The sequence below is a fragment of the Cutaneotrichosporon oleaginosum genome (assembly GCF_008065305.1).
Source record: "Cutaneotrichosporon oleaginosum strain ATCC 20508 chromosome Unknown ATCC20508_contig04, whole genome shotgun sequence".
Taxonomy (NCBI): Eukaryota; Fungi; Basidiomycota; class Tremellomycetes; order Trichosporonales; family Trichosporonaceae; genus Cutaneotrichosporon; species Cutaneotrichosporon oleaginosum.
In genome coordinates this window covers 2649295-2662578 of record NW_027072173.1, presented here as the reverse complement: position 1 = coordinate 2662578, position 13284 = coordinate 2649295, and the positions used below count along the sequence as shown (strand labels likewise).

Here is a 13284-nt window from a genome sequence, read left to right as displayed (position 1 = left end):
CCCGCTAGACCGCCCGCTGTTCCTAGACACATGCTCTTACATCGCCTATGAATGCACCGTTCACTCGTTGCGACGCGGAGGCCGGATGGCCAGCAGCCGGTCCTCCGCCTCGTGCCACACCATCATGGGAGGCACATAGCCAACCAGCAGCCGCTCCATGACCTCCCACCTCGCCCACGCCTGCATACGGGTCTGCAGGACGGCCCACCTCGCCGGGTCCAGGGGCTCCAGGATAACCTCGCCCCGGGCCCGGACGACGTGACTCACCCAGCGCGCTCGCTGCATCAGGACGTGGTCGAGAATGGCGACCATCCCGTCGGCATCAGGAGCCGTGAGGTTCAAGTCCCGAAACGGGTCCTCGCGCATACGAATCGCGGCCCAGGACAACGACTCCAACCTCACCTGCTCCACCTGCGCGCTCAGGTATCGCGCGCCCTGCTCCTCCGACCCCACCAACACCCAGCGCCCCCTCACCAACTGGTACGGGTTGGCCGGCCCCTCGTACATGGGTCGCGCCTCCTCCACGGGCGCGGGCGTCAAGTCCCCCGCGGTTAAGGCCGGGACCACCTCAGGCTGGGTCGGCGACCCCCTGGCCGCCTCGGGCGAGTCGACGTCCATTACCTCCTGGGTTCCCGAGGGACCCGCAACGCTGCCGCCAGTCGCGAGAACGGGGGCCGCTCCACGGCCCAGCGCCGCCCGCTGCTCGGCAGCCCGCGCGCGCACTTCGCGACTGGGGGCCTCGATCGGCTCGACCGAGGAACTCGCTGTCACCGCCGTCGGCGTGGGCGGGGACCCAGCGATCGTTACCCGCGTGCGCGTCGGTAACCGTTGCCCCGAGGGAGGGTACGGTACGGCGCGACGCACGCTCGACACCTGACGCCTCCGTGGCGTCGGGGTCACGGGCGTCTGAGGCGCGGACGGACCGTGTCGGTTGTCCGCCGCGACTCCCCCAGACGGCCCTGAATCGGCGGAGGCTCCGGGCCCAACGCCATCGCCCGATTCGCTTGGGGTATCGACGGACCCCTCGACGAGCTGCCGAGCCAGCTCTCGCGCGTCCTCCGGCGTAGCCGCGGCGATGTCCCGCTGCAGCGCCTCGCGACGGCTCGCGCGCCGCGCGCGCCGCTCGTCTCGCTCGCGGTTCGCTCGCTCCGCTCGATAGCGAGCGAGCATCCCCACCTCGTCGGGACTGAGGTCGACCGCGCTACGACGCTCCACGGGCATGTCCCTGAAGGAACGCCCGTGGAAGTGACAGCCGACCTCCGCCTCCAGACAACACGCGCAGCGGAACGACACGGCGCCGAAGATGCAGTCGGTCCCGCGTTCCGCGCAACGGTCGCAGGACGGTTCGACCAACCGCCCCGTCAGACGGATCGCCTCGTTCTGATATTCGGCGGCTGACCATCAGCCCCGGCCACCACCAGTCACTCACGGTACGGAGGGTGCTGGTACCCCACCTGGTTCTGGTGCCGCGGGTAGGGGTACTCGTCCACCAACCGCCGCGCCTCCTGCGGCGTGATCGACGGCGCCGTCCCCGCGTATGGCGCACCGGCGCGCAGGTCCTCCCGCGGAGGCTCCTGCCCAAGGGGCCGACGTAGCGGTCGCCCGCCTCCGTCGTTACCGTCGCCGCCGGTCGCTCCGGTTACGCGCCGTCGGCCGCCCGCGCGTGGCGTTCGCGGTGTCGATGGCGCTCGGGGCATGCTGTGAGTGAAAGAAAAGAAGAAAGATGAGTAGGGGGTGGGTAAGCGGGGGCGAGAAGCAGTTAGTGGGGACAGCGTCGTCGAACGCTCGTCCTTATATCATGCTCGCTCGTCGCCCACCAACCTGCGCCCTCTCATTGCCGTCACAACTGGCGGCCAACCTTGCACAAAACACATGTTCTTGCGCCCTCGCATCACCGCTTCGCTTCCATTGTCCCTCGCCACCCCCGGCACGGACCCACCCACCTCCCTTCGGCTGGCCATTGTGCGCCACCCTCACCAAACATACACTCCTTCGCCACCCAGCCAGCGACATCGGCCTAGCTATCCGCTGTCACCCGCTCATCCCCTTCACATCACGACCACGCTTCTGTTCGGGCGCCCTCTGGCAGGAACGCTTCGCAGTCGTTTTTCCCGCCACCCAGCCTTCTCGTCGGCTTCCCGCTGATCCGTCGACCTGATCACCGACGCTTCGCAGGAGCTCGCGTTTTAGACTGGGGGGCCTGTCATGGCCCGGTCTACCGACCCATGACCTTCAGCGGAGATCCCCGTATGTCCGTCACCGTACACACGGAGATCACCCGTATCTCCTCTACCTCCACTTCCCCGCTCGACCGATACTCGTCCGACCACTCCGCTCGGAAGCGGGTCGACCTACGTCGACCCTCGTCGGACATACGGTCCACCTCGTCTGTCGACCAACCGGCTGACCGCCTCGGTCGACTCCTCGACCTTGCAACAACCGTCGGTCGACCTACTCGTCCGACACTCGGCCGACCAATCGGGCCCCCGCCTATAGTTGCCTATATAAGACTTGTAGCCCGACCGGTCACCCGTGTCGATTCTGTTATCCTTGTGATTCCACTGTTCTTCCGAGGGTTGCCCGAATAGCAGCATCGGTCAACCCCCGTGCGTTCTCCCCCTAACTCCGCCTCCGCTTCCCGTTCGGACTTCGTACTTCGCCGGTCCCGTCACCCCGTACGACGGGCCCTTACAATACTTCTCACAATAGTTTGTAGCAGTGTGAGACCAGGTCCTCCGGACTTTGTTTCTGCCACACAACATTACAAGTGCCAACTCTAGTGCAAAGCGTTAGCCAGCGACCTGGTAAGCCTAAGCAGTCAATGCATAGGCCTGTGGTACTGACTGTCAGTGCCTCTTGTCAGCCGTAGCTCCTTGTTTCGCGATGTCATCGAAGCATACCCGCCGCGTCACGCGCTCCTCGAATGCTCCGGCACGCGCGTCGAATCTTCCGAAGCGGCCCCAGCCGAAGACTCCGCCCCGTAAGCGTGCGTCCACCACTCCCAGGTCCCCGACCGTCTCGAGCACCTCGACAACCCGCCAGAGGCGCGTGCCCATCAAGGAGGCGCGCCGTCTGTGCGCCGGCTCCAAGATGCCATACCACGTGCACGTAGTGCACCCGCGCCAACATCGCGACGGCAGCTGGGGTCTCCAGTACCACATTGGGCGCGCCCTCGTCGAGCACATGGTCCACTACAATGTCGTCGACAAGCGTGGCTGGCGCAAGGAGGTTGATGCGTGGCTTAAGAGTAAGCCCGAGATGACCGAGCAGCAGAGGAAGTGTCAGACGTGAGAACGGGTGAGGAGTAGTATAGCCTGTGCGAAAGATCGAAAGCAGCGCTGACTTGCAAGTCCTTAGTAAGCATCCGCCCTTGAGAAAACAAAACGCCTCGTTCGCCAGCAAAGACGTGAGCTCGCCACTGTTGTGGATCGGAAACCTCCCCACTAGGGCGAATAGTCGATTACTCGAAAATTCAAGTAACCAGGCTCAACTATCCAAAGCCAAGCTTCAAAATATCAAAGCCATAAACATGAAATATCGTCTCTTCTGTAGCTTTGTAGTGGTTATGCGGCATGTACAAGTGTGGCCGCCACTCTGATGAGTTGTCTTCTTGAAGCGTTCAAATCGAATCGGGAGATTTGTGGCGCGCTTACGCCTGGGTTTCCTATTTCTTGCCCTCTTCTCCCCACTTTCAACGCCATGTGCCGAAAGAAATCAATGCCCTATGAGAGCGGTTGTGAAAATATCAACGTCCCATGCCCTCACCCGCGACGGTTCTTGTTGTTGCACGTGCTACACGCTATACAGAATATCGTTGACAATCCTGCGATAGACAGAGCGGCAGTCCACCGAGACGCAGAGCCAAAGGGCAGGGCAATGCGTCTCACTAACGATAATCACTTGCAGATTACATAGACAACACAAGAATGAACTAGGGCAGCTGCCGGACCTGCGCCGCAGCGGCAGCCCATGCGTTTTTGTCGAGCGGCATCAGTCTCCCTAGCTCCTGGGCGACGATGAGAAGCGCGTTGGCCGCCTCGCCAGCCCGCACGCGTTCAGGATCGCCGGCAAGGTAAGCCGCGAACTTGCGCGCATGTGCGAAGGCACGCACAAGCGCACGCCGCAAATCCACCGGCTTGTCGGGTGAGTCGAGGTCGTCGAGCCGCGCAGCGATGGCGCGCGCGTGGCTAATGGCGTCGCTCGCGGCCTCCGCTTCAAGCAAAGCGGAAACTGGAGCCAGAGTCGCCACAAGGAGCGCCTCTAAATCTGGCGGAATGCGGGGTGGTCGCGGCGGAGATGAGCGCGGAAGTGATGCATGTGCCGGGTCATGCGAGGTTGGGAGGTGAATGGGGATGCGAGACGGGTGAGCGCAAGTGATGTTCTCGCTCCTCAGCTGAGTGATCGCTCGCGCGAGCTCGCCTGGCGGAGGGACGACAGATTCCGGTCCCCTCGGTGTGGAGGCGGCGCTATGTCGCTTCGGCGCGGAGATATTGTGCGGAAAGCACGTGGGTATGGAGCTGGACGAGCGGCGCCTTGGCAAGCTCTTCAACGCGGTCTGGAGCGCGACGGTTGTGGATGTCGAAGCCGGGACGGACTGAGGAACCCAAGCAGTGTACGCGTGCTGCTCCTGTGGAAAACGCTGCTCATGATGGGGTATGAGTTCGGCCACGCGATCAGCATTGCGCAACGCTCTCTCAGTCGTCAACAAATCCTCATCCGCGTCCATCTAGCGTCAGCAGCTGGCAGAGAGCGCGTTGTGTCGTTGTCCTCCTCCGTCACTAGCCGTCCGCCTCCCGCCTGCGTCTGCGCTAGCACTCACTATCTCCACGTCCAGCTCCATCCCCTCATCAGCGTCCAGCGCGACACCCGCCTCTCGCAGAAGGCGCAGCGCCCCTGCGCGCCCGACGAGGGTGCGCACCGCGCTCCCCTCCGCCAGGACCGCGAGATTGCGGTCGTGTGTCCAGAGGAGTACGGGAGCCGCGCGCCCAAACCATATGCAGCAGCTGAGGATCGCGTCGTCCTCGCGCGCCTGAATGCCCACGCCCTCGTGCGTATCTAACGCGGCGGCGATGCGCTCCGCGCGGCTCTCGATGCGCAGGCGCGACGCTCGCCCCACGCGCGGACCACGTATCGTCGTGTCCAGCCACAGCGTCGCTTCGCGCGCGGCTGCCGCGAGATCGGAGCGCGTGCTCTTTGACAATCCGTCAAGCTCTGATGTCAGTGCCTGCGCTGGCGACGGGAATATGGAGAGCGGTCATGGGAGGCCAAAGTCCGCGTACCATTGACGGCCTGCTGTCCGACCAGAAGGTATGTTGTGGAGCCTGCGGAAATCAGGCGCGCGTGTACCTCGCTCACAACCGAGAGCTGGTCGATGAGGACATTGGTGTCGAGGGAGATGAAGAGAGTTGCGCCATTGGCCGCGGGCCCAGCGGCCGCAGCCGCCGTGCCGTTTGAGCCGTTTACGGGGGAATGGAAAGAGGAGGTGCTTGGTGAGGTGTCTATGGGAGCGCCGTTGGGCTCCCACTCCATGCTGAAGTTGTCGACGAGCACAGAATGACGGGTGTTGTGGATTCAACTGATGACTCGAAATTGGGTCAACAAACCTCCACCTTGTGGAGGTGACATGTCCGCGCCAATCTTCGGAAAGCGGGCAATGGTCCATCGCAGGGCTTGTCTGGTGAACCGCAACGGCAGAGAAGTGCATGCAATGTCATTTAATGAGAGGTATACAGCACAGCCGACTACCACTCCACCTCGCGCCCAAACCTGTCCGCTGCCTTGGATCAGCCAGTCCTGTGAGCACACGTACCGCCTTGAGGGCCGCAGCGATCCCGGGCTCACTGGCAACGTGCCCTGCATCCGGAACAATGATGAGCTCGAGTGAGTCACCCCATGCCTTCTTGAGATCGTATGCGGAGCGTGGCTCTGTGTTAGTGCTCGAGCAGCGTGGCGCGCCAACCCCATTCGACCTACAGGGCAGATGATATCGTATCGCCCTTGGATTGCGACAGCCGGAATGTTTCGGCTGAAGTCAGCTCCCTCGCTGTCAGACGTACATCTTGCAGATGTTTTCTTCCTTGATAAGGTGCCCGTCAGGCATGAACCCCTGCTATTAGCTCGCGACGTATTCTTGCTGACGAGGTGGAAGAAGTAATGCGCCTCCAGGCGCGCACACGCGCGGTTCGCGACCGCGTCTTCCGCCGCGCGGTTGGCGATATCCTTGTCAGGGAGAAGCGTTGCTTGACTGTCCTCCCACAGCTGCCATGGCAGGGCGGCAGCCATGACGACGTCCTCGTCTTCGCTCGTCAGGCGACGATAGTAGGCTGCCATGAGGTCGTCGCGTTCCTCCTCTGGGATATGGGCAACAAAGGGCTCCCTGCTGTCAGCGCGGCCGGAGGTCTCAGCTACCATGTCTCCGGGAAGATGTCTGCTGTCAGCTTCGCCTGGTAGGAGACTCACGGCTCGCCCCGTCCCTGTACGTAAACTCCAGCTCGGAGCGGCGAGACAGATAGATGCCGCGAACTATCAGTGCCGCGACCGAGTCGGGATGCATCTCAGCGTACGCGAGAGAGAGCGTCGAGCCCCTGCTGTGAGCTCACACCACACCACGCCGTCGGCCGACCCACCAAGACCCGCCGAACACGAGCCACTTGTCGATGCCGAGGTGTTTGCGGATCTTTTCTATGTCCTCCACAAGGTCCCAAGTCGTGTTCTCGCGCAACTCGCCCGTCGGTGTAGATTTGCCGCACCCTCGCTGGTCGATAAGGACAATGCGGTATACGGCGGGGTCGAAGAACTTGGTGTTGCCCGCGGACGTGCCAACGCCGGGGCCACCGTGGCTACAGTGAGCATACAGCTCGATGTGTGAATCTCACATGAAGACGACAGGCTTGCCATTCGGGTTGCCAGCTTGCCAGAAGCTAAGGTCAGCGAGGAGAGGGGGAGGGGGGCATGCAACCGCACTGATTGCGGACGCTCACTAGACGTTATGCAGATCGGAGACCTTGATAGTCTGGCTGTCGAACGGCTTGCTTTCGGCGTAAAGCTGAGCGGGAGGTGGGCGCGACATGGCAAGAGTTGATCAAAATATCTAGTGGGCCAAATGCATCAATGCTGGGCCAAACGCATCAACATTTGACGATCCGCATGGTGCACGCACATGGCTCTTCCTGACGTCACTGACGACTTCACGACTGAACCCGGGGGGTTCAAGTGCTAAACTGGCATGTTCTCCAGCGGGCAGCGACGAGCTGGTGCTTCGTCTCACCATCCTAAAGCAGCACAGCATCAGGTCAGACTGCTCCATTGACCTGGAACTCTGACTGCCGAGGAGATCCCGCAGGCGTTCCCGCTTGGTTTCGAGCTGGCGAATTCGCCCTTACCGCTCGCTCACCTGGCGCGGCTGATTTTTCAACTTCGCAGGCGTATCATGCATTTGCAGATCATCCATGCTGAGCAATTTCCCTGGGCTTTGAACACATGCTTGACTCCATCTTCAACAGCCTCATCTGATTTAAATGTCATGTCAATTGCTTATAAACGTTCTCATCCCAGTCCTATTACACCATGTTATACGCTGCTTCTGCGTTCATGCATCTGGCAAGCCCTGCTCTGGTCCCCCATGCCCACACCATGGATCAGCTTTGCCACTCATAAGCACTTGTCCCATTGTGAGGCCGCGTCCTCCGCCGCCTCACTGTACCGGACCATCGAGCCCTGCCGTCGCTGTATATGCGCCCGTCACACGCACAAACTGCCAGATTGCGACACCGCATGCATCACTTATCATCTCTATTAATTAGCTTTGGGCCCAGATCGCGTCCATCTCGGCCTGCTGCTCGTCCTTCTGGCGCTGACGCGCATCCTTGTCCTCCTGGCGGCCCGGGAGGCTCTCGTCGTCCCCGTTCTCCTCCCACTCCTGGTCGAGCCGGGCCTGCTCCTCGTCCAGGCGCGCCTGCCACGCGTCCAGCTCGTCCTGGCGTTCCTGGTTGGACTGGCCGCCGGCGCGGTCCGTGTCTGGCGCGGCTTCGGCCTCAGCCTCCTCGTTCTGGAGGCGAGCATTCTCCTCTGCGAGGCGGGCGTTCTCCGCCTCAAGAGCAGCCTTCTCCGCCTCGAGGGCCTCCTCGTCCGCCTCCTGGTTCTCCTATTGTCAGCGCGCTGCACCTGCACCTGAAAGACTCACGTGGTACAGGTAGGCTCCGACACCGACAACAGCGGCCGCCGCGAGACCGCCGCCCGCGACAGCGGCGATCTTGCCCTTCGACCAGCCCTTCTTCTCCTCGCTGTGGCCGCTGCTGTGGGCACCGTGGGCGCCGTGGCTGCTGTGGCTGTCGTGCTCGCCGCCGTAACCGCCGTGGCTGCCGTGGCCCTTGTCTGCGTAGGAGTGGCCGCCATCGCCATAGCCCTGCTGGTACTGCTGCTGGGGGTAGCCGTGGTGGCCATAGCCTGGCTGCTGCTGCTGGTATCCCTCCTGCCCGTATCCCTGGTGCTGGTACGACCCCGGCTGGCCGTAGCCCTGCTGGTGCTGCTGCTGGTACTGCTGCGGGTGTCCGTACCCGCCGTCGCGGTCGGCATACCCGCCGTGCTCGCTGTGTCCGCCGCCGTGCCCGTGCCCAACCTGCTTGTGCTCGTCGTCGTGGTCCTTCTTGAGGAAGTCGAGGAAGCCCATCTTGTCTCGTTGTCTGGATGCTGCTATCCATGTCAGATGCCTCGCGAGATGTCATTTATGGATTCCGCCAGCCGGGGGAGGCGGTGCCATGGTCCGTGCACCATGTCGGATGGCAGGAGACCGATAGCCATGTTGGCTTGCGCGCCGCAGCCTGGGGCGAAGGTGCGGCCTATCATCGCCGGTGGGGGGCGCTCGCGCCGCCGCCGAGCATGCCAAGAGGTGCACGTCGTGCTCTCTTGGCGGGGTGAGGAAGAGGAAAGAAGGGAGGGGGAGGGATGGTCTAGGGAGCTCTGGTGCACGGGGCGAGGCGGTGCGGTGTGTCCGATGATCTTGATGAACTTGTGGGTAAGGAGTGGAAATGGGGGCAATCACTGTCTTGTACCGCCAGGCCGAGGCCACCAAGACGGCTGGTGATGGAGGTGTCGTTCCGCAGTCGCTGTGGAATGAAGCATGCTGCCTCGTCGCTGGCAGGGGAAGTGAGTTCCGTTTGATGGTCAGGCATTCCGCATCAGTGGATAACACTGCCGGCGTTGTTATCCGTTAGCGCGCGGCGCTCGTCGTTACGACACTCTGGTCATGAGCGCTCGATCACCCCTGCGCGCTCTACACCACGACACATTGAAGCGATTGTCACCGGGGCCCGGTGCATCAGGCCTTGGTGTCAGGATGGATGAATGAGAGAGTGGTATGGATGAATGAGGGAGTAGTGGACTGAGGTCCGGGCGCCTCTCCGCCCGCCCCTTGCCTCTACTTTCGCCGTCAAGCCACCAACACGCCAAAAAAGTGAACGTTGCAGAGGATGTTGTGAAAGGAGTTCAAGTCGTAACCGTACCACATCTGTACGTATGCTCGCCCGGGACACTCTCTCGGTGGGTGCAGAGTGCCGAGTACCAAGTGCCTAGCCCGCTCCGGAGCGACCAGGAACGTGGGTCGACCGTGTCCAGGTCATGTAACGCGACGCGTCGGGGAGATCGCGGCGGGTGCGTGTCAGAGAGTGCTTGGGCCGAGCATGAGCTTAATGCGAGTATCGGAGCTGAATTTGAGGGGGAGATGGTGAAGGGGAGTCAGTTGGCGTTGCACATACCGGCCTGGCCGCTTGGCAGCGATCAGTGGGCAGGGCAGGAGGGTCAGCGTTTAGTCAGTGTCCACCGAACAGTACCATAAGCCACGCCTAGCGCATCCAGCAATGACTATGCGATTGTCCATGTGTGTACAAGGGCTGTAAGGATACAGATTGTCCTGTATTGTCCGTGGGGATAATTGGGGTCGCGCGGGTCGATCACAGGAAGCAAGCAGCCCGTCTATTTAGTCGTGCTGGCGGTTCTTGCGACCCTTGCGGCCCTTGCCGAACTTGCGCCATCTAAGGCGACCGTTCTCATCCCAGTAAGGCTTGAAGGGGAACTCGTTCTTGGTGGTGTTGCAGGGCACGCCCTGGTTCTCGCCAGCGCCGGGCAGGGCGCTAGTCTCCGGGAGGGGGATAGTGGAGGGATTTGCGGCCTGCGAGGAGGTGTTAGCGGACGGCGTCGGCTCGGCGGATGGTGTTGGCTCGGCGGAGGGGGTAGGCTCGGCGGGCAGAATAGCTTCGGTGGCCGGAGCGGAAGAGGTTGGCAGAGGGGCGGAGCTGACAACCGGTGTGGACGAAGCAGTAGAAGAGGCAGCGACAGGGGGTGAGCTGTTCACCGCAGTGGGAGGAGCAGCAGACGAAGCGGAGGCAACAGCCGAGCTGCTCTCAGGGGGTGTAGGAGTGGTGATAGCAGCGGAGGTGCTGGTTCCTGGCGCAGGCGTGGTGGTGCCGTTTCCCTTGTACTCAGGCCAGCCATTGTAGGGAGTGCTCTGCTTCGCAAGCTTGGCGAAGCCAACGGCAGCCGGCTCGGGGCGGTGGATAGAGTAGACATTCTTGAGGAAAGCGGCGCCGAAAAGGAACTCGGCCATGGAGCCGGGGCTGAGACCAATGATCTGCGAAAGACACGTGCCCTCGGCCTCGTCAAGAACGCTGAAGTTAAAGTCGTCGGGGAAAATGTCGTAGTCGACACCGCCAAAGGTGAACTGAATCTTGGTATCGGTCTTGCACGGTACCGACCACATACCGGCTCCCATCTGCGGAGCCTCGACGGCGCCGGGGACCTGGGCGAAAAACTCCTTTGCGTAGGCAGTAGGGAAGTAGTTGAGAGTCGAGCCTGTGTCCAAGATGGCACGCTTGCCCTGAGGAACGATGGCCTTGCCGTTCACCTTGGCACCGTCAAAGTCGACCATCCAGTAGCGCTTCTCGGTCACAGGGACGTAGTTGACCTCGCCAGTGTATAGCTCTTCAGCGACGCCGCCAAGGGTGAGAGTGCCGCCAGCGCTCTGGTGAAAGCCCGTGGTTTGGTTGCCTTCCGTGCCGGGAGGAATGTCGTTGAGGCCACCCCGCTCAAGATAGATGCCAAAGCGCTTGTCGTCCCACTGCTCCATGGCGTTGGTCCACCAAGGAACCTCGTTGGCTGCGGTGATGCTCGGGAAGCCGAGGCCAAGAAGACCGGAGGATCTCGATCCAACATAACCTGCGTCGGTGTTGTACGCAGCCACTGACGGTCAGCGGGTACGGTATGGAGGCGGGTGAACTCACTGAATGACTGCTTCTCGACCTTGAAAGGCCCAATCGCCATGGTGTCGTTAGACCAGAGGCCTGCAGCAAAACCTGACCCATAGGTGAGCGACTTGCGGGCGTTTGTGTCCCAGAGGGCGAAAGTGGATGACGCATTGTAGTCGAACAGGGGAATGTTGTTGGTAGTACACGCCCTGATGGTGCAGTTCTTGGAGAGGAAGTATGAAGTGGACGAACCGGTATCGATGTGGACGGAGAAGGTCTGGGGAGGAGTGCCGAGCTCGACGTCGACCGTGTACATGAAATCACGACGCCAGTTGGTCACGCTAAGGTTAGTCACGCGCGTAAGAACCAAGGTTCAGAGGCAAACGGAAGGTTCGATCTCGACCAGACAAACAACACGCGGCGCACGTCAATCCCCTTGTCGTGACGACTCCAAGCTCTCTCATGATATCATGATCGTACGACGCCGAAGCACACACCCTGCTTCACCCCGCAGGCCCGCCGGGCGCTGAACGCTGGTCATTGGTGTCTGGCTGCTGGCTGACGCCCGCCCCCATCACCATCACCCCGAGTCCAAGCCTTTCCTTTTGCCGTTCTGCTGCTGCTGCACTCACCGAAAGTCAGCTTCCTCGGCCCTCTCGTCGTAGCGGCTGCGAACGTGATGAGTGTTGGCAGCTGCAATGTCGCGGGCGTGGTGGGCATTGCGGATAATGCCACCATTGTGCTTGATCGGGAGGCTGTAGGCTTTCGAGCGAGGCTGAAGGTCGCGGGGGGTGAGCTTGTCGATCTTGAGAGGGGTGCTGTAACCGCCTGGGGTAGGGGCGGCGTCGGCGATCGCAAGAACCGAGAGTGTGGCGGTGAGGATGATGGCCGGGAGCATGATGAGGAGAAAGGGGGGAGGGTGAAGGGGTAAAAGAGTGACGAGACTGACAGCTGATGGCGAGTTGTCAGTGCTACTACTTACTACCTACAGTGAAGCTACAACAACGACGAGGGGAGGAGGGGGAGGAGGAGAAATGTGGAGGATGTGGAGGATGTAAGTGTGTTGATTGACGAGGGGGACGAGTTATAAGACAAGGCCATGACTAAGGATCAAGTGAAGGTTATATGTTTCCACGATCCATGAGGCTTACGAGGTCGCATAGGCGTCGCATGCATCGCACAGCGGGCACAGACAGGCTGCAGGCTGAAGAGGCTGGTTGTGAATCGTATTCGTGTGCAAAGTGTGCTTGGCCATGCTTGTAACAGTTGCTGCGGCTGACACCAGAGTTCAAGTTGCGTAAGAGAGGAACCGAGGGGGTGGGGAATGCCGCGCGCCGTGGCCGGCGTGCCGGGGTGCCGGTGTGCCCTCCGTGTGCCGTACGTGCCGTGCTATCTGCGCCATGTCCTGGTATCCTGCGAATTGTCATCCTGCGATCCTGCGATTAGTGTCACGATCTGTTTGAATGGCCGGAATGGGGGATTGGGGGGAGCGTATGGAGCGCCGAGCATGACATGGTGGGCGCTGCGAGATTGCATGCCACGAAGGAAACGGGGTAAGAAGAGTACTAGCCTGACGCAGAGAATGGATTGCGCGGTGGGACATGTGGACAAGTGTGGTTATGACAATGACAGCCATGGTCTGTATGGGGCCGAAGAGCGCGAGGAGATTGAGGAGTGAGCAAGAGCTCTCTCGCGCAAGAGAGAGCCAGAGAGAGCTAGAGAAAGGATAAGAGTAGTAGTGAAGATGATGAATGGCAATGAGCTGAAACCGAGGGGGATAGCGGGAACCAACCCCTGTCATGCCTGTCACTGTCACTGTCACTGCGTGCTCGAGCTCTGTTGCTGCGCGTGTTGAGCAAGGCGCGTCAGACTCGATCCTGAACGCGACGCGTCCATTCGCCTCTTCCGATCCCGCAACTTTCGATCCGGCCTCAACCAGGGCAATTAACCTCAACACGTTGATTGACCGGTGTGATACACGACTAGACCGGCAATCCCTGCCACGTCATTCTTCAACGGAATCAATACCACCACGCGATTGCCACGA

At 61.3% G+C, this 13284-nt stretch overlaps 7 protein-coding genes across 7 annotated transcripts; 1 reads left to right on the top strand and 6 right to left on the bottom strand.

Moving 5' to 3' along the window:
- Window positions 1-60: 60 nt before the first annotated feature.
- On the bottom strand, window positions 61-1697 carry COLE_05503 (uncharacterized protein; the record flags this gene model as incomplete). Its single annotated transcript, XM_018425673.1, has 2 exons — window positions 61-1394; window positions 1430-1697. 2 exons carry the CDS (start codon window positions 1695-1697, stop codon window positions 61-63), a joined length of 1602 nt encoding a protein of 533 aa, XP_018274788.1.
- A 528-nt stretch (window positions 1698-2225) lies between these two features.
- On the top strand, window positions 2226-2588 carry COLE_05502 (uncharacterized protein; the record flags this gene model as incomplete). Its single annotated transcript, XM_065626413.1, has 1 exon — window positions 2226-2588. One exon carries the CDS (start codon window positions 2226-2228, stop codon window positions 2586-2588), a length of 363 nt encoding a protein of 120 aa, XP_065482354.1.
- A 1343-nt stretch (window positions 2589-3931) lies between these two features.
- Window positions 3932-5529, bottom strand: COLE_05501 (uncharacterized protein; the record flags this gene model as incomplete). The annotated part of the gene is made up of 3 exons (XM_018425583.1): window positions 3932-4207; window positions 4820-5211; window positions 5280-5529. 3 exons carry the CDS (start codon window positions 5527-5529, stop codon window positions 3932-3934), a joined length of 918 nt encoding a protein of 305 aa, XP_018275810.1.
- Window positions 5530-5741: 212 nt separating this feature from the next.
- COLE_05500 (uncharacterized protein) lies at window positions 5742-7069 on the bottom strand (the record flags this gene model as incomplete). Its single annotated transcript, XM_018424360.2, has 10 exons — window positions 5742-5777; window positions 5810-5923; window positions 5974-6025; window positions 6057-6106; window positions 6139-6376; window positions 6409-6427; window positions 6460-6584; window positions 6627-6839; window positions 6876-6920; window positions 6981-7069. 10 exons carry the CDS (start codon window positions 7067-7069, stop codon window positions 5742-5744), a joined length of 981 nt encoding a protein of 326 aa, XP_018275809.1.
- Window positions 7070-7798: 729 nt separating this feature from the next.
- On the bottom strand, window positions 7799-8668 carry COLE_05499 (uncharacterized protein; the record flags this gene model as incomplete). The annotated part of the gene is made up of 2 exons (XM_018424888.1): window positions 7799-8143; window positions 8183-8668. The coding sequence occupies 2 exons, from the start codon at window positions 8666-8668 to the stop codon at window positions 7799-7801; spliced, it is 831 nt and encodes a 276-aa protein (XP_018275811.1).
- A 1305-nt stretch (window positions 8669-9973) lies between these two features.
- Window positions 9974-11553, bottom strand: COLE_05498 (uncharacterized protein; the record flags this gene model as incomplete). The annotated part of the gene is made up of 2 exons (XM_018420530.1): window positions 9974-11232; window positions 11274-11553. The coding sequence occupies 2 exons, from the start codon at window positions 11551-11553 to the stop codon at window positions 9974-9976; spliced, it is 1539 nt and encodes a 512-aa protein (XP_018275808.1).
- A 1107-nt stretch (window positions 11554-12660) lies between these two features.
- On the bottom strand, window positions 12661-13038 carry COLE_05497 (uncharacterized protein; the record flags this gene model as incomplete). Its single annotated transcript, XM_018419873.2, has 1 exon — window positions 12661-13038. One exon carries the CDS (start codon window positions 13036-13038, stop codon window positions 12661-12663), a length of 378 nt encoding a protein of 125 aa, XP_018275807.1.
- Window positions 13039-13284: the final 246 nt, after the last annotated feature.